The 25,333-nt window shown below is 36.3% G+C and overlaps 1 protein-coding gene across 1 annotated transcript in view; it reads right to left on the reverse strand.

The window, feature by feature from the left end:
- Positions 1-25,333, reverse strand: part of STK33 (serine/threonine kinase 33) — a 104,136-nt gene that overhangs the window by 59,417 nt on the left and 19,386 nt on the right. The window contains exons 3-7 of the mRNA XM_003781508.2: positions 16,234-16,347; positions 13,250-13,354; positions 7,779-7,917; positions 4,454-4,542; positions 2,525-2,609 (exon numbers count right to left, since the gene is read on the reverse strand). Coding sequence (XP_003781556.1) covers positions 2,525-2,609; positions 4,454-4,542; positions 7,779-7,917; positions 13,250-13,354; positions 16,234-16,347 — 532 coding nt within the window. The remainder of the gene's footprint in view (positions 1-2,524; positions 2,610-4,453; positions 4,543-7,778; positions 7,918-13,249; positions 13,355-16,233; positions 16,348-25,333) is intronic.

Below are 25,333 nucleotides of genomic sequence, written 5' to 3' on the forward strand. Positions count from 1 at the left end.
ACACAGCCTTCATGTCATTTTCTCAGTTCTTGCTTTAAAACATTCACATTCTACTCTTAGAAAGATTCACCTGTACCCCTATAAGGTAAACCGGGGGAATGGGTGGAGGGAGGGAGTTTGGAGCACACTTTTTTTTTACTTTAATATAGCACATTTTTAACAATAAGATTTTTTTTTTTTAAATAATGGCTGGCTTTTAAAAAGTGACAAATGATATTGCAGGTATGTGTCTAATATAGCTCTACAGCTAGGGATCAGATATCTTTCTTTAAAGAAAACAGTTATAAACATAAAAATAAAATGTATATATATAAGTATATATAAATATATATATTTCAGAACTTATATATATTTATATATTTAAATATAAATATTTCAATAGAACTTTGAAATTTACAAAGTACTTTCTGTAGATTATTTGTATAAATTATGTTAATAATTCTGTAAGATGAGTATGTAGGCATTTGACTCCCTTCGCCAATGAAACAACTAAGGTTCAAATATATTAAATGACTTGCCTAAAGTTACACAGCTACACAGCTACACAGTAGCCAATGAAACAACTAACATTCAAATATATTAAATGACTTGCCAAAAGTTACACAGCTACATAGTACCTCCAACATAAAAATATGCTTTTATTTTAGAAAACAGTTTCATTCTTCCCACCTACACACACACACATATAACACCACCACTGCCATTTTATAAAAACTACTAAAAGTAAATGGAATTTCATTTCTTCTTATTTCCTTTGTCTATTGATAAAAGGAATGAAAAAAAAAAAGGTTGTCAAACGATAAACAGAAGAATGAGAAAAGGCTAAATCATAAATAACTAACAAACTTAGTAGTCTCTTAATGATTGAAAATTACCTAATTAATATTTCCATTAAGCAGCTACTTGTATTCTTTAATTCTACTTACAATCTTTAAATACTTAATCATCAAAGTTCAAGTGGCTCTACGGCCAGCGCATCTATGACAAGGGAAAATTCTGTGATTAGATTCAATGATGGATCTCCATATTGGTGTATTGCACAGCAGGGGCCAGAAATTCCTGGTCTTCACTCTTTCAGATTCTTCTTAATTATCAGGGACATATCTACTTGCACTGTCACCCAGCTCTCACAGAAAGGCAGAGGCCAGAGTAACTGCCAAGGAGCCCTTTAGGAAGTCAGCAAAGCTCCACAAACCATCTGTCTTCTCTCTTGTTCTCTTACTTGTTATCAGTGTTGACAACTAATAATCAGGCATAAAACTCAGGGCACTTGAATATATTTTCCCTATATAACTATAGACCAGATGTCTTTTGCCAACAGGGGGATATGAACAGAATCCAAATAAGATAAAACAATTTCAAAACTTTATGCATCAAGTAGGTAAAAAAGCAATGAACGAGGTACCGTCCTCAGCAATAAAAATGAATAAACAAGGATTAGTCTAAAAATTATTATGTGAAACAGAAGAAGACAAGCACATAGTGGTGTGTACTGCATCATTCAGTTTATATAAACTTCTAGAAAAGCAAGATTGAACTGTGGTAACAGAAATCATCGGTGAGATCTGGGTCAGGGATTGACTAAAAGGGACACAAAAGAATTTTCCAGGGTGAAAGAAAAGTTCTATATCTTGATTGTGGTGGTGATTACACAAGGTATGCATTTGTCAAAACTCATTAAACTTCGTACCTAATATTTGTGCATTTTGTTGTTTAGAATTTGTATTTCTATAAAGTGGGTTTTTTTTTAACCTACTAAAGTTAAAAAAATTGTGTCAAAACCCTATCTGGGCTAATGATTTTAATAATTCTCTTAGACAAAAACAGAAGTAGCAAGCAAAAATAAATTAACAATACAGAAAATTTGAATTACAAAGCTATCACATTTAGCTTGTCCAAGAAAGGCCAAGTTTAGAGAGAGGAGAAAAGGCAAACCTAGAGAGATTAGTGGCTACCTGGGCCTGGGATGGGAAGGAAATTGAGTACAAATGGACATGAGGAAACATTTTGGAGTAGAAATGTGTTAAAATAGATTGTGGTGATGGCTGCACAATATTGTGAATTTATAAAAAATTCATTGTATTGTACATTTTATGGTATTTAGACTTTGTAAAGCTGTTAAAAATCACATGTAGAAAAATAGCAAATGTTGCTTTATAAAATATATTTAATCAGTACTCTTTATGAAAAACTGATGGCAATGAAATTGTATAAAAATACAAAGAAGCAATTATACACATGATTTTAGCATTAGTAAACATAAACAATAAGCTTGAGGTATGATTACCTAAAAGATAAAACAACTTTAAGAAAAGTCCAGAGAAATATTAAAAATTACAAAAATCTTTAGCGGTAGAAACTATGAGTAAAACAACTATGAGTAAAATTATTTGACCAAGAAAAGAAAAAGTAGCTCAACTAAGTGCCAGTAAGTTCATGACAAACTCAAACTGTTCAAGTTGTAATTGACTTTTTTAAATCACTTTTTTACATATAAAAAATCATTTTAAGTCTACTAACTTACCCATGTAGATAGGAGTCCCACATGTGCTCTGCATCATGGCTTCACTTCTACCGTGCTTTTTCACTGCTAAGCCAAAATCGGTCACCTAGGACAAGAAATCCGGCATAGTCACCTGTTTCCCTGCCCCACAGCTCACTCATTCTGAAAACAGGACTTTCACTACATTGCCCTTGCACTGAATTCAGAGGTTCTTGGGGTAAGAGGATTTTACTTGCATTGTTAATAAGAATCTTGCTTTTCCCTTCCCACCCACATGTCTATATGGAGAAGAAACTTGGTAAAGAGAAATTTGCTTTCTGAAATCTTCAGCAGAATACCCATGATTTGATTGTTCATGCCTTATAATTGACCAGTTCAACACAGGAAGTTGTATCTTGAAAGAAGTCATTTAACTTTTTTCAGATAGAGAAGTTGTTTTTTCTTTTAAAAATGCATTATTGGACCAATATTAGAAGAATAAAGAAAACAATAATTTAAAAAATGCATTGTACCATGCATTCTGGCCTTAGTATATTTATCATCTATTTTCCTGATAATCAAGTTATATTCCAGTTTAAAGCACTGTTACAAATACAAATCATTGTCCTTGTCAGTAATGAGTGAAATGCCCCCTTTTATAATTATTTATAATTGGCAAACACTGTCCTTTCTTTACTATTATTTCCTTTGTGTTTCTGGAGTATACTAATTAAAGCAATTACTACACTATTGAAAACTATAAGAAGCAAATGAACAGGGAAGAAACCACAACAACACAGTATTAACTGCTAATACATGAGGGGTCTGCTGCTGTGCAGTAGTGTTCCTGCTCTGTTCTAAATCTTGGTCATTAAATATTTGGTTATTAAATATTCACTTTGTGCTCTTTTCTCCCAACTTGGAACACCATTGGATTACAAGCAGAAAAACAGGCATATTTATTGATCAAGCAACCAAATACAGGCTCTTGGTCTACAGATACCAATTGCAAAGTTTTCCAATGCCTTCTGGAATAAGAAAATGTTCCCATTAATATGTGATATCACTACTTTTCTAAATAGATAAATCAATTTCTCCAGGATTTTTCATGAATATCTCACTTGTAGTATATGATACATACCTTTCTCTATAGAAAATCTATACAGACACATAAAATTGGAAGAGGTTTCACATTTCAATTTAATTCTTTGAAGAACACTTATGCCTTCATTCACCAAATGTTAATTAAGCACAGATACCAAGCAACTAAAACATGCAAAATTCCTGCCTTCATGGTGTTTGCAATGGAACTATTCAAGAACATTACTTCGGTAAATCAACAATGCTTTCAAATCTATTTATATTACTTAGGGATTTGGCTTCTGCAACAGAGCAAGTTACTTAGAGACATTTTATTCCTAAATTAACACATTCATATATTTTGAATATAGTTGCTTAAGTGTTGAATAATAAGTAACGTATGCTATCATTTAACGTTAAAAACACTTAATTTGAATAAAGTCTTTCAGAATAAACACTTGGCACATTAAATGTGCCTAGGACATAAATATTAATACCTAGGAAAATTTTCAATGGGAAATTAATTTGGTATAAAAAACATAGCCAAGGTGTGTTTTTCTCTAAATCTGTAACACATTTACATCAAATTACCAGGCATAATTTTGAAATTAATTAGAATTCAGAGCATCTGTTTGCTTGATATTAACTAATGTTTCAGAACTATCCAAGTGAATATGCACTTTAAAAAACACATTCAATAGCACCACTTAACTTGTAAAATTATTCTTGTCAGTTACAACCATCCCTATGAAATTTTTATTCTTTAGCACAAGCCACTTATTATCTGGCCGCTCAAAAGCTACCAAAATGTATCTAACAAGAAGACGTACTTGCCACTTTAATATCAAAATATTTATAGGCAAATAGGTATTGCCATTTCTAAAATCTTACCTTTATGTTTAAGTTTAATTCATTGTTAGCATCAATAAAGCTGCTTTTAACCAATATGTTTTCCAGTTTTAGATCTCTGTGTACAATATCTACCAAGAAAATAAACAAAAAATAAAATGAAATGAATAATGGAAAAATAATGAGAAAGCACACACATAGAAGAAATAAACATATCTGACTAATATCCACTACGGGAAATTTGAGAAGGGACGAGCTTATTCTGCCTGTTCCATCTCATTCTGCCTGTTTCCCCACATTTCCAATCTAAAGGAGCCATTTCCTTTGACTCCTTCATCTCTACCTATTCCCCTGCTGCCCCAAATGGCTGCTCTTCAAGATGAGTGGCCTAGAGTGTGAAAAAAGATCCTATCCAAGCTTTGCTATTTCCAGGAGGAAAAAACCAATCTTAGTCAGAAGCCCAGCAAGGTTTCCCACATCCTTAGGTCTTCAAATAGAGGATAACTTCTTTACTTTTATGCATATGTTACTGTCAACATAAACATTTTAACACACTGTAACTTGGCTATATACATACAAACTATACTTATTTCAGGTATTTTTTATGCAATAGCAACACACATTTTCAAACAAACAAAAATGCTTGAGACACAAAATCTCCAGTTGAACATGTCAGAGCTCAGGTAGGATTTTCTTACACATACAAATAACCATGTACCAAAGACTTTTTTACAAATAACTAATTTAGTTCATATCCATAACAATCACTTCCCTAGACTTAAAAAGTTATACATATAAATTGCTAGAAAAATGTAGTTGAATTAGCCCTGGACTGGCAATTATACCTAATCATTTATGGGTTCCCTTACACAATTCCTAGGCTTTCTTTTCAGAATATTTATTGTTTTTATTGTTCTTCTTATCTCCTCTTACATAAATACCACACAGTTTCATGTTTCGATTTTTTGCAGGGCAAGTCTCTCTGCTGCCTCCATTGTTCTTTCTTTTTTTTTCATTGTTGTTTTAGCTATTCTCGCCTACATTAGAATAATCTTGTCAAGTTCCATGACAAATGCTATTAAGATTTTGTTTGGAATTATACTAAATTTATAGCTTAATATGGGAGGATTGACATTAGGCTACTATTAAGCCCTTGCAAAATTTGTTTCCCTCTGCTTGGAAAGTCCATTTTTTTCCAACTTTATATTCCTCAGATCAAATACTGTTTCCTCCATGAATTCTTTCCTAACTTTCCAAACCAAATAAGGTACTTACTAAATATATGCCTATGTCTCTTGCACTTTATATGCCTTCCCATTAGAGATATTATCAAGTTCAATTACAATTTGTTTTCCATACTCAATCTCTCAGCAGCCTGAATTCCTAGAGGGCAGAAGCCTCATCTTTTACTTTTTATTACTCTAGGACTAATCATAATAGAGTAGATGCTCAGGAAATATCTGCTGACTAAACCATTGAGCTCCAATATCAGCATGCCACAGCAAACTCTGCCACTGCCCCTCTCTGGAACAAAGTATTTTGTCATCTGTAAAATGAGAAGGTTCTAAAGTCACATGTAAGCCAAACTAAGCCTGCAAGGAAAAAAGTATTGTGAACTACTCTATATGATACTATAAAGGTAGATAAATGTCATTATGTCATTATATATGTGCCAAAACCCACAGAATGTACAAAGAGAGAATTCTAATGTAAACTGTATTGATAGTGATGTGCCAATGAACATTCATCAGTTGTAACAAATAGACCTCCCTGGAGGAGGAGGATTTTAATAGTGGGTTTGACATCTGATGTGAGGGAGCAGGGAATACATGAAAAAAATCTCTGTACCTCTGCTGAATTTTGTGGTAAACCTAAAATTACTCTAACAATAAAGCCTTTTTTTTTTTTGAGACAGAGTGTTATTATGTCACCCTTGGTAGAGTGCCTTGGCATCACAGCTCACAGCAACCTCAAACTCTTGGACTTAAGTAATTCTCTTGCTTCAACCTCCCAAGTAGCCCACCACAAAGCCAGGCTACTTTTTGGTTGCAGTTGCCTTTGTTGTTCAGCAGGCCGGGGCCGGGTTCAAACCTGCCAGCCTCAGCGTATGTGGCCAGCACCCTACTCACTGAGCTATGGGTGCTGAGTCATGCGGCCTTGTTTTTTAGGGAAAAAAACCCAGAATGTTTAGATTTTTAATACTATTTTTATGGAATAATTTTATTATTAATATGTAAATGTTTTGGTCATTTCACCTTTATCCAATATTAATTTATCTACTTTTGATTTGATAATATTAGCTGCTCACAGACAAATGGCTAACAAACAGATAAAAATTCTCATTGTCCCTAATTCAGAGATATGCAAATCAAAACCACCCAGAGCTATCACCTAACCCCAGTGAGAATAACCCACATCCATCACAAAATCCCAATATTGCAGATACTGGTGTGGATGTGGAAAGAAGTGAACACTTTTACACTGTGGGTAATACTGCAAACTAATATAGCCTCTTTGAAAAGAAGTAAGGAGAATCCTTAAAGAACTCAAATTAGACCTCCCATTTGATCCTGCAATCCCATTACTAGGCATCTACCCAGAAGAAAAAAAAAATCATTTTATCATACAGCCACTTGCACTAGACTGTTTATCACAGCTCAATTATAATCACCAAGATATGGAAACAACCTAAATGTCTGTCAACCCAGGAATGGGTTAACATATTGTGGTATATACCATGGAATACTATTCAACCATAAAAAAGAAGACTTTACATTTCATGTATTAACCTGGATAGAGTTGAAACTCATTCTTCTTAGTAAAGTACCACAAGAATGGAAAATCAAGTATCCAGTGTACTCAATATGTAGCCAGCAGATGATCTAATACATGCCCACATAAGAGGAAAACTCAATTCAATTCAAGTTGGGGGGATGGGGAATGAAGGAGGGGAGAGAAGGGAGGAGAGGAGAGGATGGGTGTGCTCCCACTTAATGGGCACAATGTAAGGGTATATGACACACCTTCTGGGTACAGGACACAACTGCAAGAGGGACTCTACCTAACAAATGCAAATATTGTAACCTAGTTGTTTGTACCCTCACTTTAACCTGAAATAAAATAAACTGTTGAATAAAGATGTTCATAATTTCATCCTTGTCCATATACAATGTTATATACCTGCCTTGTTTCTAATTAAAATGTATTTACAAAAAAATTTAAAAGGAAAAATTTTTTACTTAAAAAGTTAAATCTTCTTTATTAACAGGTGTTATTTATATGACTGTGGATCCAAAATAAAATTACCCTTAAATAAAAGTGGTATCTGCATTCATGGAGTCAGTAAAGTTAGATGATCTCTTCTTACCATTACTGTGAAGATATGCTATAGCTGATGCAAGACTTTTAATGATCCACCTTGTCTCATTCTCTGAGAAATGCCCTTTCTTATGCAGAATTTCTTTGAGTTCTCCATCCTCACAAAGCTCCATCACAAGGTACATTTTCTGACATTACATATTGAAAAGAAAGAGAAAGTGTACAAATTACATACCCAGGAATTTTTTATATATTTGCATATATAATCATAATCTCAATCAATTTATTCATTCAAAAATATTATCTATTATGTATAAGATATTGTAATGGATAATAGAGAAACAAAGACGTATAAGACATACTCTTTTTGTCTTTCTTTTCTCTGTTGCCCAGACTAGAGTACAGTGGCATCATCATAGCTCACTGAAAACTAAAACTCCTAGGCTCAAGTGTTCCTCCTGCATCCGCCTCCAGAGTAGCTGGGACTACAGACGTGTGTCACCACACCCAGCTAATTGTTCTATATTTTCATAGAGATGGGGTTTCACTATATTGCTCAGGCTATTGTCAAACTCCTGGCCTCAAGTGTTCCTTCCACTACAGCCTCTCAAAGTGCTAGCATTACAGGTGTGAGCCATCACACTCAGCCAGAACATAGTATTATATTTACCCTCAAGAAGCTCAGAGATAGTTACAATTATAATATCATATGTTAAGTGCTAATGGTCTAAAATGCCAGGGGATTACAGAGGAGGGGCAGCCTCTCCCTAAAGAATGCTCACTGAAGAGCATACATTAAAGCAGATGTCCTCAAACTACGGCCTGCAGGCCACATGTGGCCCACCGGGTGTTCTTGCTGCCGCTGCCTGTCCTGCTTAGCAGCCGACTCATCCCAGGGCCCGCAGTGCAAGCTTCCAACGGTCTGAGGGACAGTGAACTGGCCCCCTATTTAAAAAGTTTGAGGACCCCTGCATTAAAGCCAGGTATGGATGTCTGAATAGGAATTTCTGGATAGATATGTGGGAAAGAATAGGCAAAGCACATGGTATTTGCAAAGACTCCAAACCTTGAAATAGCACTGACTGTTCAAAGAATAACAGATACCTCAGAGTTAATAGTATTGGGAACTAGGTAGGGAGTTAGAGAAGAGTGGTAAGGAATGAGGCTAGAAAGAATGCCCTGATGCCAGGTTTAAAGAATCTTGGATTTTATGCTAAGGGGTATGGATTTTTCCCATATGCCATAAGAAGCCACTGAAGATTTCTAAGCTGGTGCCTGGTGCAGGGAGGTGTATGATATTACCAATTGTGCATTTCTAAACAAAAATTCTAGCAGTATTACAGAACAGGGCTCAGCAAACTTTTTCTATAAAGGCCAGACCCAGTAGTAAGTATTACTGGCTTTGCAGGCCAGTTTCTTTCACAACTATTCTGCTGCTATGGCAGGAAAGCAGCCATAAACAACTCAAGAAAAGTTTTTTTTGTTTGTTTTTGTTTTGTTTTTGTTTTTTTGAGACAGAGCCTCAAGCTGTCCCCCTGGGTAGAGTGCTGTGGCATTGCAGCTCACAGCAACCTCCAACGCCTGGGCTCAAGAGAGTCTCCTGCCTCCTCCTCCCAAGTAGCTGGGATCACAGGCACCCGCCACAATGCCTGGCTATTTTTTGGTTGCAGCCGTCATTGTTGCTTGGCGGGCCCGGGCTGGATTCAAACCCACCACCTTAGGGGTATGTGGCGGGCGCCTTAGCCACTTGGGCCACAGGCGCCGAGCCTCAAGAAAAGTTTATTTATAGAGTCTGAAATTTGAGTTTCATATAAATTTCACACATCTTTAAATATTACTCATTTAAATTTTTTCAACCATTTGAAAATGAAAAACACTTAGCTTATGGGCCATACAAAAACAGGTAGCAGGCCAGATTTGGTTCACAAGCTGTAATATGTTGACCTCTTTTAATAGAAGGTAGATGGGAGGCACAGAATAGAGACAAGAAGAGAAAAAGAAAAAGATGTAAAAAATACCTACAAAGAAGAAACAGTGGAACTCAGTGACTAATTGGGTATGAGTGGTAAGAAGTCATGCATAAAATGCCTCTATTTTCTGCTTCTGTTGAGTCATATTAAGATGACCTTAGGTATTCCAACAGTCAAATCATCTACTGAGTCAAAAAAAAGTCACAGTCAACTAAAACGTAAGTCCTTTTCACACTTATGGCCATTCAAACACAGAGTACCCTCCACATCTCCATTCTAACCTATGCTGCTAAGCTTTGTCATTTTTAAGATTCTGGGATCTGGTGGGGCATGGTGTCTCACACCTGTAATCCTAGCACTCTGGGAAGCTGAGGCGGGTGGATTGCTTGAGCTGACAAGTTTGAGACCCTCCTTAGTAAGAGTGAGACTGAGGCAAAAAGATCGCCTGAGCCCAAGAGTTGGAGGTTGCTGTTAGGTACGATGATGCCATGGCACTCTACCCAGGGTGGCAGTTTGAGATTCTCTCAAAAAAAAGATTCTGGGATCTGATCCTGTTCCTAAAAGCACTGCTCATGCAACTTCTATGTTCAGTCAGAAAACATGAAAACAGCAAGTGAATGTTAACTCCCATTCTTCCCATGGCAACAATTCTGATTTACCAAACTTTGGGCTACTTTAGAATTTCAAAAGTAGTGTGTGAAAACACCACACTGTACCCCAGAAGTGCATTAATGTACATAGTTACCATTCAATAAAAAAAAAGAATTTCAAAAGTAACTGCAAAGTATAACACATAAATAAGCTTTCAAACTAGACCACATGCTTTCCACTGACAGCACTGTCGCTGGTACATGAAACGGTAAGTAAACTATTTGAAAGGAAAAGTTACATTAGTGTAGTACTTACACTATAATAAATTAATGTCAAATTTAAATATGTAAGTTGGTCAAATTTATATGAATAAAAGTTACAAAACAAGTCTTTTTATAATTATTAAAAACAAGTGTCCTGGAGGACATTGAGACTCACAAGAAACCACAGCATAGTCAGAATGGATGATCAGTATCATGGCATAACCAATCAGATAGCAATTTCCATTAACCCTTGCGGTGGCATCAACAGAAGACTTGCACTTTCATAAGTGTTTATAGGACAGATTGGGCAGACCTGTTCTACATAAATCAAGGGCCAAGCCATACATAAAAACAAAAGAAACAAGCAAAAAAAAAAAAAAAAACAAAAACAAATGATGGTTTTCTTTGCCTTTGAACTATCATAGATTTAGAGTCCTGCTTGGAGTAGCAGAGTCTAGACTTACCTTCCCACCTAAAACAATTTAAGATTTAGACACACACACATATATATATATAATTTCAGATATTAAACATTAGGCAGCATAGGTTAGTGATTCTTGACAGAGAGGAAACCTCTGATTATCCTAGCTTATGTCTAGAGAGAATTTCCAGACCACAGAACATAGAGGAAGAAACCAAGAAGAGCCTAGCATCTCCGTGAATTGCGGAGGTAGAGGTGGGAGTCTAGGAAGACCAAGAGAACTACAGTTCACAGGACAGAGTATTGAAGAGGAGAAAGTTGTACAGAGAGAAAGCTCCTCAAGTTTCCAGCAGAGTACTAATTAGCACAGGTGTATCGGATACTGCCCAAAGCTGGGGAAAGAACCACACAAAAGGAGCAGAGAAAACACTCACTGGAGCATATACACAGCCAGGGACAGTTTGTGTTCCTATTACCCACAGTGGAAAACCTTGTTTCATGGGGCATTAGGGAGAGTATGAAGAGGGTCTGTACTCTGATGCCACCTAACAAACCTTAAAGCAACTTTCAAAAGTATCAAACTGTTTCAAAGTGACTGAACTATATCCTAGAATAAAGCTCAAGAATAGTTTATAAAAATATAACCCAACATCCAGCATCCAACAAGGTAAACAAGGTAAAAATCCAGTCCCAAATCAGCAGGCATAAAAAGAAGAGGGAAAATATAACTCATAATGAAGAAAAAAATCAAAGTGACCTAGAAATGACACACATGATAAAATCAATAGAAAAGGCCATTAAAACAGTTATTATAACTATATTCCAGAAGAATGAGGAAGGATTCAGCATGTTAAGTAGACACATGGAATACACAGATTTTTATAAAACCAAATCAAATTTCTACTAGAAGAGATTAGCAACACACACAAAGATACAGAAAAAGATACTAGAATCTGAAATCACAGTAATAGACACTATACAAAATGAAACAGGAGAAAAAAATAAGATTGAAAAAAGTGAACAGAGCACCAGTAAACTGTGGAAAATATTAAGTAATCTTACTTGGAGTTAACAAATGGGAGGCAGAAAAGGCAAAAAAAAATTGAGAAAATAATACCCCAAATTTTCTAAACTTGATAAAAATCATAAACTCACAGATCCACCAAGCACAAGAAACATGGAGAAAACTACACCAAAGTCAAAGTGCATCATAATCCAATTCTTTAAAACTTACAATAAAGAACAAAACTATTCTAAGACTACCTGGAGATTAAAGACATCACTACTTCTAAGACTGAAAAGAGTCGAGAAGAATATTCACATATTGCTAATGGATAAAGGATGACTGTAATCTTTGTTATCAAGCACTCATAATAAATCAAACATAATGCATATGGTTTGCAATGCAAATTGATTATTTCTTTCTTAGAGACAAGCAAAGTAATGAAGAGCAATAGCTAGCATTTAATGATACAGATGCTTTAGATTCACTATCTCATTAAATCCTTCAACAACCAAATGAGGTTGACACTATTATTAAACCCATTTTATAGATGAGGAAACTGAGGTATAGAGAAGTTGAGTAACTTGTCCATGGAGTCATAATTAACAATAAGCAGCAGCGTCAGGATTCAAAGGCACAGGCAATCTAACCCCAAAGTCCATGTGCCCAACTACTACATTATTCTTCCTCCAGAGAAATACTCAAGTCCATAGCACTAAACAATCTGGAGGCAGAATGGCAAATAATCCAGGCTTCTGAACAATTCTAAATGAAAATTATAGGCATTTAAACAGAGGAATGATAATATCTAAGGAAATAAGAAGACAGAACTCAGTAGTAAGACACAGATGATGAAATATCTTCTTCACATTGTCATGCCAAATATATCCCTGCCAATTTGATTATGAAACTGACCTTGCAAAATTATGACAATATTCCAATAGATGCTAATGGAGAAATGAAGGACCAAACCAAAAGGAAGGCTATCTTTAAGAGAACTCTAATCACTATTCAATTGTATATGAAGTTGTTTCAATTTTAAACATTTGGTTTCAACATGCCACACAGAACATTTACTGAAAATATCAATCTAATCTTCATACCCATAAGTACATGAACAATAATAAAAGTTCTCCAAATGTTCCCATCAATCTCTAATGACAGACTCATGCCAGGGGCATGGGCAACTGCCCCAAAGGGATGATTTCAGAATATAATAATATTCATTTTGTAATAACAACTTTGAAAATGCAGCACCTAAAAAAGCTTTACCTTTGGTGTCTCAAATACTTGTTCCAGATGTATAATGTGTTCATGTTTTACACTTTTTAGGATGCTCACCTCCCGTTCAAGTAACTTAACAGCAGAGCTTCCAGCCTTAATCAGTGAAGAAACACAGATTTCACATATGAAAATCACTCCTACATTCCTCAATATATGTCAGTTATTTCATATTTTTCATACATTTTTCAAGTGTCTTTTTCAAATAATATCATGCCATTTATTCCTATGATCTGAATAAATTAATTATGACCTTTCTCTCCTTTGTCCAACTTAAGTTACATATAATTTGGCCTTGAGCCACAGCTGTGTTTATAACTTAGCTACAACATGGTATCCGTCCTCTTATAAAATTATTCCAATTTTAATATGCTTTTTGATATTTCCTTTAAAATTATGTTGATTCTTTGATGTTGGCATAATAAAAACAAAATATATGTCCAGAGACATCAACTAGAGAAGATAAAAACAAAATACTTTCTCTTTGTTGTTGTCTTATTTTGATTAGATCTGATATATAGAGATCAGGAGTATAGAATATATACATGTATATGTGTGTGTATACATGTATATGGACATATATATATATATATATATTTTATATGTGAGAGTCTATAGTCCTGTACTCATCCACACATCATGCTACTTCCTGGTCCCCTTAGTTAACTGAAGGAGGGACAGAGAGACAGAGAGATAAAAAGAGAGAGAGATCTTGCCTTCAGACCAACCTAACCCCAGCTTTATCTCCTAACATCAAATACTTACCATACAGACAGCAAAAGATAAAGTAACACTCTAGGGAGCACAAGGACTTCACATAGGGTGTAGGTAACTCACTATCTACAATGCCATCTAAGAATTCTAGAAGGGCTTTCTCTACCCTCACAATTACCACCACCCACAAATCATTACACCCATTGATAGTAAAATTGTCATCATAGGAAGACAAGCATTTTCCTTATTTATGAGTCTTATTTTCATATAAAAATATTACTGAAAGGAATAATGAAGATTCTATTCCTCCACACATCCCCCCACCCAGTTTGAGAAAGTATATAATGGTTCTTAAAGAGGTGGAAAGGGGATTCGATGCAGCCACTAGGGTGCCAGCCACATACACCAGGCTTGACAGGTTCAAACCCAGCCCAGGCCTGCCAAACAACAATGACAACTACAACAACAAAAAAATAGCCAGGCATTGTGGCAGGCGCCTTTAGTCCCAGCTACTTGGGAGACTGAGGCAAGAGAATTGCTTAAGCCCAAGAGTTTGAGGTTGATGTGAGCTGTGACACCACAACTTTCCACTGAGGGCAACATAGTGAGACTTTGTTTCAAAAATAAATAAATAAATAAAAAATAAGAAGTGGAAAGGTATTGATCTTATGGTAAACTTCACCTAATTCATATTTTACCTATAGTCACTCCAGCTTCCAATTATATTTGTTCTTTAACCTTTAGCATATCAGGAGTGGACAGTATACTGCCCATCTTCCACGCCCTTCCCATGTAGGATGAAAGTCACATTTAAAGGTTAACCTAGAGAAGCGGTTCTCAACCTGTGGGTTGTGACCCACAGGAACTATATTAAACGGTTGCAGCATTAGGAAGTTTGAGAACCACTGACCTAGAGAATCAAGAGAAATAGTGACTGTAAAGTGTGAATTCTTATCTAGACTAGATATTGAAAGTTACTACAATTCTTCCCAATATCCATCTCAATTCTATTTCTCCCTCTTCCCCAAATAGTTTGACCTATAGAGTGCAATAACATACAGTTCAATTCATATACTGACTATATACTTTTATTTTATTATCTTGGTGTTCTATGAATTCTAACAATATGTGTGTGAATGCATATGAAAGATTATTCATTCCTAAAGTTGCAAGCAGGTATCCTAACCCTATCTATTATTAAAAGAGTAAAGAAAATAACATGCTAGGTAGCACTTGAGATGCTACCTAAAATTCTAGAGAATTCTAAGGATTCTAGAATGGTTCTTAGTTCCTTTATTAAGATTAGTTACCTCTGTACAATTAATGACAATTAATGACACAGTGGGGGTGGGGGAAGGGGAAAGCAGAGAGAGAAAGAAGGAGGGAGGGGTGGGGAAAAGAAGAGTACAGAGAGGGAAGGAGGGAGGGGAGTGGGGTCTTGGTGTGTGCCACACCTTTTGGGGGCAAGACACAATTGTAAGAGAGACAAGAAAAAAAAGAAAAAAAAAGACTAGTTGCCTCTCTAAACTTCAGGGAGAAATTATATATAATTTGCTATAGTTTGTTTCAAAGAATATATAAAAACCTACTACTTCAGTTATAAATATTTATTATCAAAAATCCAAGCGAAAAATACCATAATGTTGTTTTGTTTTATGTCAGGCACAGAAACTTTAAAAGTTGATGAACTAATCAGGTGTAAAGTCTTGAGGTTTTAGACTCTACCTTCAAGAGAAGCCAAGAGGAAGAGGAATACAATGGATACTATGCGTATGTAAAAGTAAACAATATAGTAGTAGATAGCAGAAAAAGTGGTCCAAACTGAAAAGAAAGTAGGATGAATAAACCAGGAATTAGCTAATAATGATGAAATGAAAGGAGATAAAAGAAGGTCAGAACAACATCAGGAGAGAGTAACAGGACTTACTTCTAGTGAAGACATCTATCCCATAGCCCTAGACCTGCACATACTGAGAATCAGCCTTTACCTTTAGCTCACTCTGATAAAATTCACCTACATTTGTTTATAATGATGCTGTTTATCCTTCCATATGCTTTTTCCACACAGCATTTGCCTACTTGAATTTAAGAAGTAGTCCCTTCCCAGGAGGCTAGAGAAATGCACACACTTCCCTAGGGCATCAGCAGAGGGACTGGCACTCAGGATCAGAGGTAGCCTGTGTTAGTGTGAAAGGCTGTACCACCCACACCCACCTGGGCTGGTGTTGTACCCTCAGTATGATGCTGCTAAGAAGCCTTACCTTTTCTTTGTTCACTTTTTTAATTGCCCACTTAGTTTGGGTTTCCCTGTCTGTAACTTCAATTACTAGTCCAAAGCTCCCTTGTCCCAATATTCTTCCAAAGGTATAAAATTCCTGGAGAAAAAATAAGAATTCTTTATCTCTCTCTGCCATTTATCAGGTATTAGAAATGAACATATAATACTGACAGATATTCACCCAAGGGACAAGAGATTCTACTTAAGGGCAAAATCAAGTAGAAGACACTATATATTTTCTTGATAAACATATCTTCTTTATTTTTTTATTTTTTTTTAGTTTTTTTTATTAAATCATAGCTGTGTACATTAATGCAATCATGGGGTACAGTGTGGTGTTTTCACATACATTTTGAAATACTCTCATCAAACTGGTTAATGTGGCCTTCATGTCATTTTCTGTTATTGAGTTAAGACATTCATACTCTGCTTTTAGAAAGATTCACTTGTACCCTTGTAGGATAAACCATAGAAGTGACCCCACTAATCACCCTCCCTCCCCTCATTCATCCCCCTCCCCTCCCTTCTCCCACACCCCTTCCCATATTCTAAGGCTATAATTAGGTTATAACATTCCTATGAAAGCTATAAATTAGTTTCAAAATAGGGCTGTGTACATTGGATACTTTTTCTTCCATTCTTATGATACTTTGCTAAGAAAAACATTTTCCAGTTCCATCCATGTAAACACAAAGGAGGCAAAGTCTCCATCTTTCTTTAGGGCTGCATAATATTCCATAGTGTATATATACCACAATTTTTTGATCCATTCGTGGGTCGATGGGCACTTGGGCTTCTTCCATGACTTAGCAATTATAAATTGGGCTGCAATAAACATTCTGATACAAATATCTTTTTTGTAATGCGATTTTTGGTCTTCTGGATATATACCTAATAAAGGAATTGCAGGATCAAATGGCAGATATATTTTCAGTTCTCTAAGTGTTCTCCAGATGTCTCTCCAAAAGGAATGAATTAATTTGCATTCCCTCCAGCAGTGTATAAGTGTTCCCTTTTCTCCACATCCATGCCAACATCTCCAGTTTTGAGATTTTGTCATATGGGCTAATCTTACTGGAGTTACGTGATATCTCAAAGTAGTTTCGATTTGCATTACTCTGATGATTAAGGATGGTGAGCATTTTTTCATGTATCTGTAGGCCATGCACCTATCTTCTTTAGAGAAATTTCTATTCAAGTCCCTTGCCCACCTTGAGATGGGAACATATCTTCTCTAACTAAAAACAAGTTTTGTTAAATTTTATTAATTGTCCTTTGGAGGAAAACCATAAAAATTCTAATGATAAAATGTGAAAATGTCAAAAGTATGAAAATGAATCTCTTTAAAATTATAATATTAATAAAATATCTTCATAAGAAAAGGGAGAAATGGAATATTAACACATATATGCATGTGTGTATATGTATATGAATATATAAAATATATTTATTCCAAAAATTCTAAAACTCTACAAAATCAACACATACTAAACATTAAGCAAATATTTCCTGTTGTACAAGTAATATTTTATTATTTCCATTAAATATCTCTTTCTAGGACATCCAGGACTATGTTGAATAAAATTGGTGACAGTGGGCAAACTTTTCTCCACTCAGTACAATGTAAGTTGTGGGTTTATCATATATAGCTTCAATAATTTTTAGATATGTTCCTTATATGCCTTATGAAAGGGTGCTGAATTTAGCTGAATGCTTTGTGTGCGTCTATTGCATTAATAACATGGTCTTTATTTTTACTTCTCTTTATGTGATGAATCATTCTTACTGATTTATGTATGTTGAATCATCCTTATATCCCTGGGATGAATCCCACTTTTTTTTGTTTGTTTTTTATTTATTTTTTATTAGATCATAATTGTGTACATTAATTCTATCATAGGATACAGTGTGTTGCTTCCATATGCAGTTTGGAAAACTCTCATCCAACTGGCTAACATAGACATCATATCTTTCTCATAATTGTTGTGTTAAGACATTTATATTCAACCTTTAGACAAATTCACATGTACCCTAATAGGATAAATTATAGGCATGATCCCCACAATATCATTCTCTTCACCCATCCTCCCCCCCACCCCCTCCCCTTTCCCTGTAGTCTAGGGCTCCATTCGGATTGTAGCTTTCCTAAGATAGCTAACAATTAGTTTAATAATAGTGTTGAGTACATTGGATACTTTTTCTTCCATTCTTGAGATACTTTGCTAAGGAGGACATTTTCCAGCTCCATCCATGTAAACATGAAGGAATCCCACTTTGTCATGGTCAATTTTTTTTGATGTGAGATTGAAGATGGTTTACTACTATTTTATTGGAGAGTTTTACATCTATCTTCATATGAAATATTAGTCTGTAGTCTTCTTTTTCTCTGTTTGGTATCAAGGTGATACTGGCTTCATAGAATGAACTTGGGAGAATTTCCTGCTTCTGTATGTTATGGAATAATTTCCGCAGTATGGGTACCAGCTCTTCTTTGTAGATCTGATAAAGTTCAGCTGTGAGCCCATCTGGTACATGGCTTTTGTTTGTGGGAGGATTTTGAAGTCCTAGGCAGAGCAATCAGGCAAAAGAAAGAAATAAAGGATATGCATATTGGGAAAGAAGACATTAAACTATCACTTTTGCTGATGATATATGATCTTATAGCTAGAAAATCCCACAGGTTCCACCAAGAGACACCTGGAACTGATAAATAAATTCAGCAAAATCTCAGGTCACAAAATCAATGTACAACAAATTAGGAGCATTCCTATATATCAGTAATAGTCAAGCTGAGAGTCAAATCAAAGACTCAATACCATTCACAACAGCTACAAAGAAAATAAAACACATAAGAATATAGGGGTGGAGGCAAGATGGCCAACTGGAGCCAGCTTTCCACAGAGGCTCCTGTCCAGAAGGAGTGTTAAAGGATAGAAATTTAGGAATTAAGCCTATGGTTTAGAGCTAAGCCAAGAGAGAAGGTTGAAGAACACATATCAACCCTGCTGAGGCAAGCTGCGACCCCAAGGACACAATCAAAAGGTACAAAAGCCAAACAGATGGGAGTCCCCTCCCCCATGAGAAGGGCTTGAAGTGTACTCCATACAAACCAGTGAGCAGAGTTTAAACATCTTCTCATCTTATCCCATTGGAGAGACTCTCTAAAAACCAGAAGTCCTTCCGCTACTAGGGTGCCATGGCACTCTCCTGCCAGGCATAAAACTGTATAAAACTGTATATATTCTCTACCTGCAATTTTGAAGTCCCAGCACTCCCCTCCCCTCTCGCCCTGAGGGATGGAAGCCTATCCCCCATGGACTCCAGATTCTTGGGCATTTTCTAGAGAAGTCTGGACAGGGCAAGGGCTGTTGTTGGTCTGTGCTGATTCTGCAGCAAGGGAGTAAGGAGAAAATGATCAACTGAGAGGGAACCATACAGAAGTGATGGTGCCCTTGAGACACAGAACAGGAGCTGCAGCGGCGGGAACAACAGGGCTCATGCCCTATCCCTATCCCCTCTGGGGATATTCCAGACAGACACTCCCCATCTCTCTGGGCAACCACAGGAAGCCGGGCATCTTTTCTGGTGGCAGCCACTGGGGGAACAGATCTGGGACAGAAACACAGGCCCCATGAGTAAAGGGTATGCCTGAGGCAGTATTGGCCTGGGTAGAGCATGGGGACTAGAATATGTGCGTGCAGAGATGGCAGATTCCCAGGGTGGGGATGACCCAGAGGACTGCTTTACTGAGCTTAAGACACACCTGAACTTCAGGGGATCTTGGCAGAGAAAAAGGCGGTCAGGCAGAGGCTGGAACTGACAGCTGAGTGTGAGCTCTAACCAAGCCCGTCCTGAGAACGGATAGCACAGACTGGGGCTGAGTTGCAGTTTCTGTGAGCTTAAACAGCATCTGATATGCAGGGGAATGTAGCAGGGACAGAAACAAATTCTGTGAAATTGTTCTATTCTGCCAGCAACATCAATCAGGGGCAGGGCTGGAACTGAGTGAACCACCCCAGCCTCCATTAAGCACCCGAGGGTGTCAGGCCCCACTTCCCCCTGCTGGATAGTGGCAGAGAGCAGCAGCCTGGCTAAGGAGACATACTCCCTGTGACTCAGGCAGGTGTAAACCCTTGGAGCATATGCTCATTGGAGGGAACTGTGGGGTTACCAGTGACTAGGTGTGACAGAGGTGCAAGGTGGGGAAGGAGGAATCAACCTTCCCAGATGAATTTATTTGCTGGGTGGGTACTTCTGACCTCACAGAGGACCGGAGCAAGTCATACTTGAGCTGTCAGCAGACCCCTGCTATCTAGTTGCTGGAGAACTTTTGAACTCTCCCACCTGAGACCGGTGCTGATTGGGACAATTGATTTGGACCTCTTGAACTGGGCCAATAAACTGAAGACTATCCAAAGTGGTGCCCTGGTTGTGTGTGGCTGCAGGAAGTTTTGTCATTTTCCAATTGTTGCCTGTGGGGGGGGCGTGATAACTTAATTGCTGGTATTTCTCCACAGCTGAGACTTCAGCTGAAAGTAACTGATTCACTAGGGTAGGACAGAGACCAGCTGAAAATAAGACAGAGCCACTTAGCCCCTCCACACCAAGCAGGCTCCCAGTTTCTCAGGCCATAGCACTGTATGGGTCCTTGGCAAAAATCTAGAGGAAAAGGTACAGACACCAGTCCCAGCTTTTGGGTAAAGGGCTGGTTAATCACTACTCCTGGAGACCCCACCCAACATCTCCTTATCTGCTCACCTGGTCAAATGGTATAAAATCATCATGGGGCAGAATCAGTGGATAAACTCCAGTAACATGAATAACCAGAGTAGACCAACACCTCCAAGGAAGGATATGACAGACACAACTGAAGATCCCATTCATAAACAGATGGCTGAGATATCAGAAATCAAATTCAGAATTTGGATTGCAAATAACATTAATAGAATAGAGGCAAAGTTGGAATTAGAAATTCAAGGAGCATTTCAAAAGTTATCTCAAGAATTCAACAAATTCAAAGATAAAATCATGAAAGATTTTGATACATTGGGACAAAAATTCACAGCCCTCAAAGATCTGAGAAATACAGTAGAATCCCTCAGTAACAGAATGAAGCAAGCAGAAGAAAGGATCTATGAGATTAAAGACGAAGCTTTTGAATGCTGCCAAACTCTCAAAGAGGAAGAGAAATGGTGAACAAAAATGGATTATTCTCTCAGAGAGCTCTGGGATAATTTGAAGAAAACTAATACTCATCTTATAGGAATCCCTGAAGGTGATGAAGATGCTTCACAAAGCACAGAGGCTCTTCTTCATGAGATTATGAAAGACAACTTTCCAGACATGCCAAGAGATTCTGAAATTCAGATAGCAGACAGTTGCAGAACCCCAGCATGACTCAACCGGAGTAAGACATTCCCCAGATACATCATAATTAACTTCACTAAAGTTAATATGAAAGAGAAAATTCAGAAAGCAGCCAGATGTAAGAAAACCATAACCTACAAGAGAAAGAATATTAAAATGACTGCAGATCTCTCTGCTGAAACATTTCAAGCTAGACAACCCTGGTCATTGAGTTTTAGTCTCCTAAAACAAAATAACTTTCAACCCAGGATCCTGTATCCAGCTAAACTGAGTTTCATTTATGATGGAGAAATTAAATACTTTAATGACATATATGTGTTGAAGAAATTTGCCATAACTAAACCAGATCTCCAGGATATTCTCAGATCTATCCTCCATAATGACCAGCAAAATCCTCCAACACAAAAGCAAACTTGCTCAGAAACTTTTGATAAAATTCCAACTCCCACAGTGGTGAGAGGATTAAAAATGTCCACTGGAATTTCGAAAAACTCAATACCCAAAATTTTACCAGGCTTATCAATACTCTCAATTAATATGAATGGTTTAAATTGTCCTCTAAAGAGGCATAGGTTGGCTGACTAGATACAAAAACTCAGGCCAGATATCTGCTGCATACACGAATCTCATCTTACCTTAAAAGATAAATATAGACTCAGGAAGAAGGGATGGTCATCTATATTCCAGGCAAATGGAAAGCAGGAAAAAAGCAGGTATTGCAATTTTATTCATAGATAGAATAGGATAGGCTTTAAACCAACAAAAGCAAGAAAGGATAAGGATGGTCATTTCATATTTGTTAAGGGTAATACTAAATATGATGAGATTTCAATTATTAATATTTATGCACCCAACCACAATGTGCTTCAATTTATAAGAGACACTCTAACAGGCATGACCAACTTGATATCCTCTAGCTCCATAGTAGTCAGAGATTTTAACACTCCTTTGGCAGTGTTGGATAAATCCTTCAATAAGAAGTAAGCAAAGAAATTTTAGATTTAAATTTAACCATTCAGCATTTGGATTTAACAGACATCTACAGAACATTTCACCCTAACAAAACTGAATACACATTCTTCTCATCAGCCCATGGAACATACTCCAAAATTGACCACATCTTAGGTCACAAGTCTAACCTCAGCAATTTTAAAAGAATAGAAATCATTCCTTGCATCTTCTCGTACCATCATGGAATAAAAGTTGAACTCAGTAATAACAAGAATCTCCATACTCATACAAAAACATGGAAGCTAAATAATCTTATGCTGAATGATAGCTGGGTCAGAGATGAGATTAAGAAAGAAATTACCAAATTTTTGGAAGAAAACGATTATGAAGACATGAATTATCAGGACCTCTGGGATACCACAAAGGCAGTCCTAAGAGGAAAATTTATAGCACTGCAAGCCTTCCTCAAGAGAATGGAAAGTGAGGAAGTTAACAACTTAATGGGACATCTCAAGCAACTGGAAAAGGAAGAACATTTCAATCCCAAACCCAGCAGAAGAAAAATAATAACCAAAATTAGAGAAGAATTAAATGAAATTGAAAACAAAAGGAGTATATAACAGATCCATAAATCAAAAAGTTGGTTTTCTGAAAAGGTCAATAAAATAGATAAACTTTGGCTTATTTAACCAGAAAAAAGAGTAAAATCTCTAATTTCATCAATCAGAAATGGTAAAGATGAAATAACAACAGACTCTTCAGAAATTCAAAAATGAATCATTAATGAACCATCATTCATCATTAATGAATATTACAAGAAAATTTATTCTCACAAATATAAAAATCTGAAGGAAACTAACCTGATACTGATACTTGGAAGCATACCACATTCTAAGAATTAGCCAGAAGAAAGTGGAAATGTTGAACAGGCCTACATCAAGTTCTGAAATAGCATCAACTATACAAAATCTCCCTAAAAACAAAAGCCCAGGACCAGATGGCTTCACATCAGAATTCTACCAAACCTTTAAAGAGTAACTAGTACCTATATTACTCAACCGTTTCCAAAATATAGAAAAAGAAGGAATATTACCCAAAACATTCTATGAAGCAAACATCACCTTGATCCCCAAACCAGGAAAAGACCCAACAAGAAAGGAAAATTATAGACCAGTATCACTAATGAATATTGATGCAAAAATATTCAACAAAATCCTAACCAACAGAATCCAGCAACACAACAAAAAAATTATACACCATGACCAAGCAGGTTTTATCCCAGGGTCCCAAGGCTGGTTCAACATACGTAAATCCATAAATATAATGCATCACATAAATAAATTAAAAAATAAAGACCATATGATTTTCTCAATTGATGCAGAAAAAGCTTTTGATAATATCCAGCATCCCTTCATGATCAGAACACTTAAAAACATTGATATAGAAGGGACATTTCTTAAACTCATAGAGGCCATCTACTGCAAACCTCCAGCCAACATTGTATTGAATGGACTTAAATTAAAATCATTTCCACTCAGATCAGGAACCAGACAAGGTTGCCCATTGTCTCCACTGCTCTTTAACATTGTAATGGAAGTTTTAGCCATCGCAATTAGGGAAGAAAAGGCAATCAAGGGTATCCATATAGGGTCAGAAGAGATCAAACTTCATTCTTACACAGATGATATAATTGTATATCTGGAAAATACAAGGGATTGTACTACAAAATTCTTAGAAGCGATCAAGGAATACAGCAGCACCTCAAGTTACAAAATCAACACTCATAAATCAGTAGCTTTTATATATACCAATAATAGTCAAGCTGAAAAAACATTCAAGGACTCTATTCCATTCACAGCAGTGCCAAAGAAGATGAAATATTTGGGAGTTTACCTAACAAAGGACATGAAAGATCTCTATAAAGAGAACTATGAAACTCTAAGAAAAAATAGCTGAAGGTGTTAACAAATGGAAAAACATACCATGCTCATGGCTGGGAAGAATCAACATTGTTAAAATGTCCATACTACCAAAGCAATATACAATTTTAATGTAATCCCTATTAAAGCTCCACCATCATACTTTAAAGATCTTGAAAAAATAATACTTCATTTTATATGGAATCAGAAAAAGCCTCGAATAGCCCAGACATTACTCAGAAATAACAACAAAACAGGAAGAATCATGCTACCAGACCTCAAACTATACTATAAATTGATAGTGATTAAAACAGCATGGCACTGGCACAAAAACAGAGAAGTAGATGTATAGAACAGAATAGAGAACCAAGATAATGGCCTAGACAAAGAATTTATGAAGAAGACTCCAATGGCAATCACAGCAACAACAAAATAAGTAAGACTTGACTAAACTAAAAACGTTCTGCACAGCTAAAGAAATAATCAACAGAGAAAATACACAACCTACAGGATGGGAGAAAATATTCACAACCTATGTATCTAATAAAGGGCTAATAATAATCTACAAAGAACTCAAGCAAATTAGCAAGAACAAACCAAACAACCTCATTAAAAAGTTGGTAAAAGACAAATGGAAGCTTTTCAAAATAAGATAAATAGCTGATAAACATATGAAAAACAGCTCAACATCACTCATCATCAGGATAATGCAAATTAAAACCACAGTGAGAGAGGGTGGAGCAAGATGGTGGACCAGAAAGAGTGTTCAGCTGAGCTCTCCTAGTACAATTGTGGAAAAAAAGAGAACCCAGCCATACCTGGCATGGGATCCTTACCTGGAGTTAG

The sequence above is a fragment of the Otolemur garnettii genome, unplaced genomic scaffold (assembly GCF_000181295.1).
Source record: "Otolemur garnettii isolate 467f Iridium unplaced genomic scaffold, OtoGar3 scaffold00001, whole genome shotgun sequence".
Taxonomy (NCBI): domain Eukaryota; kingdom Metazoa; phylum Chordata; class Mammalia; order Primates; family Galagidae; genus Otolemur; species Otolemur garnettii.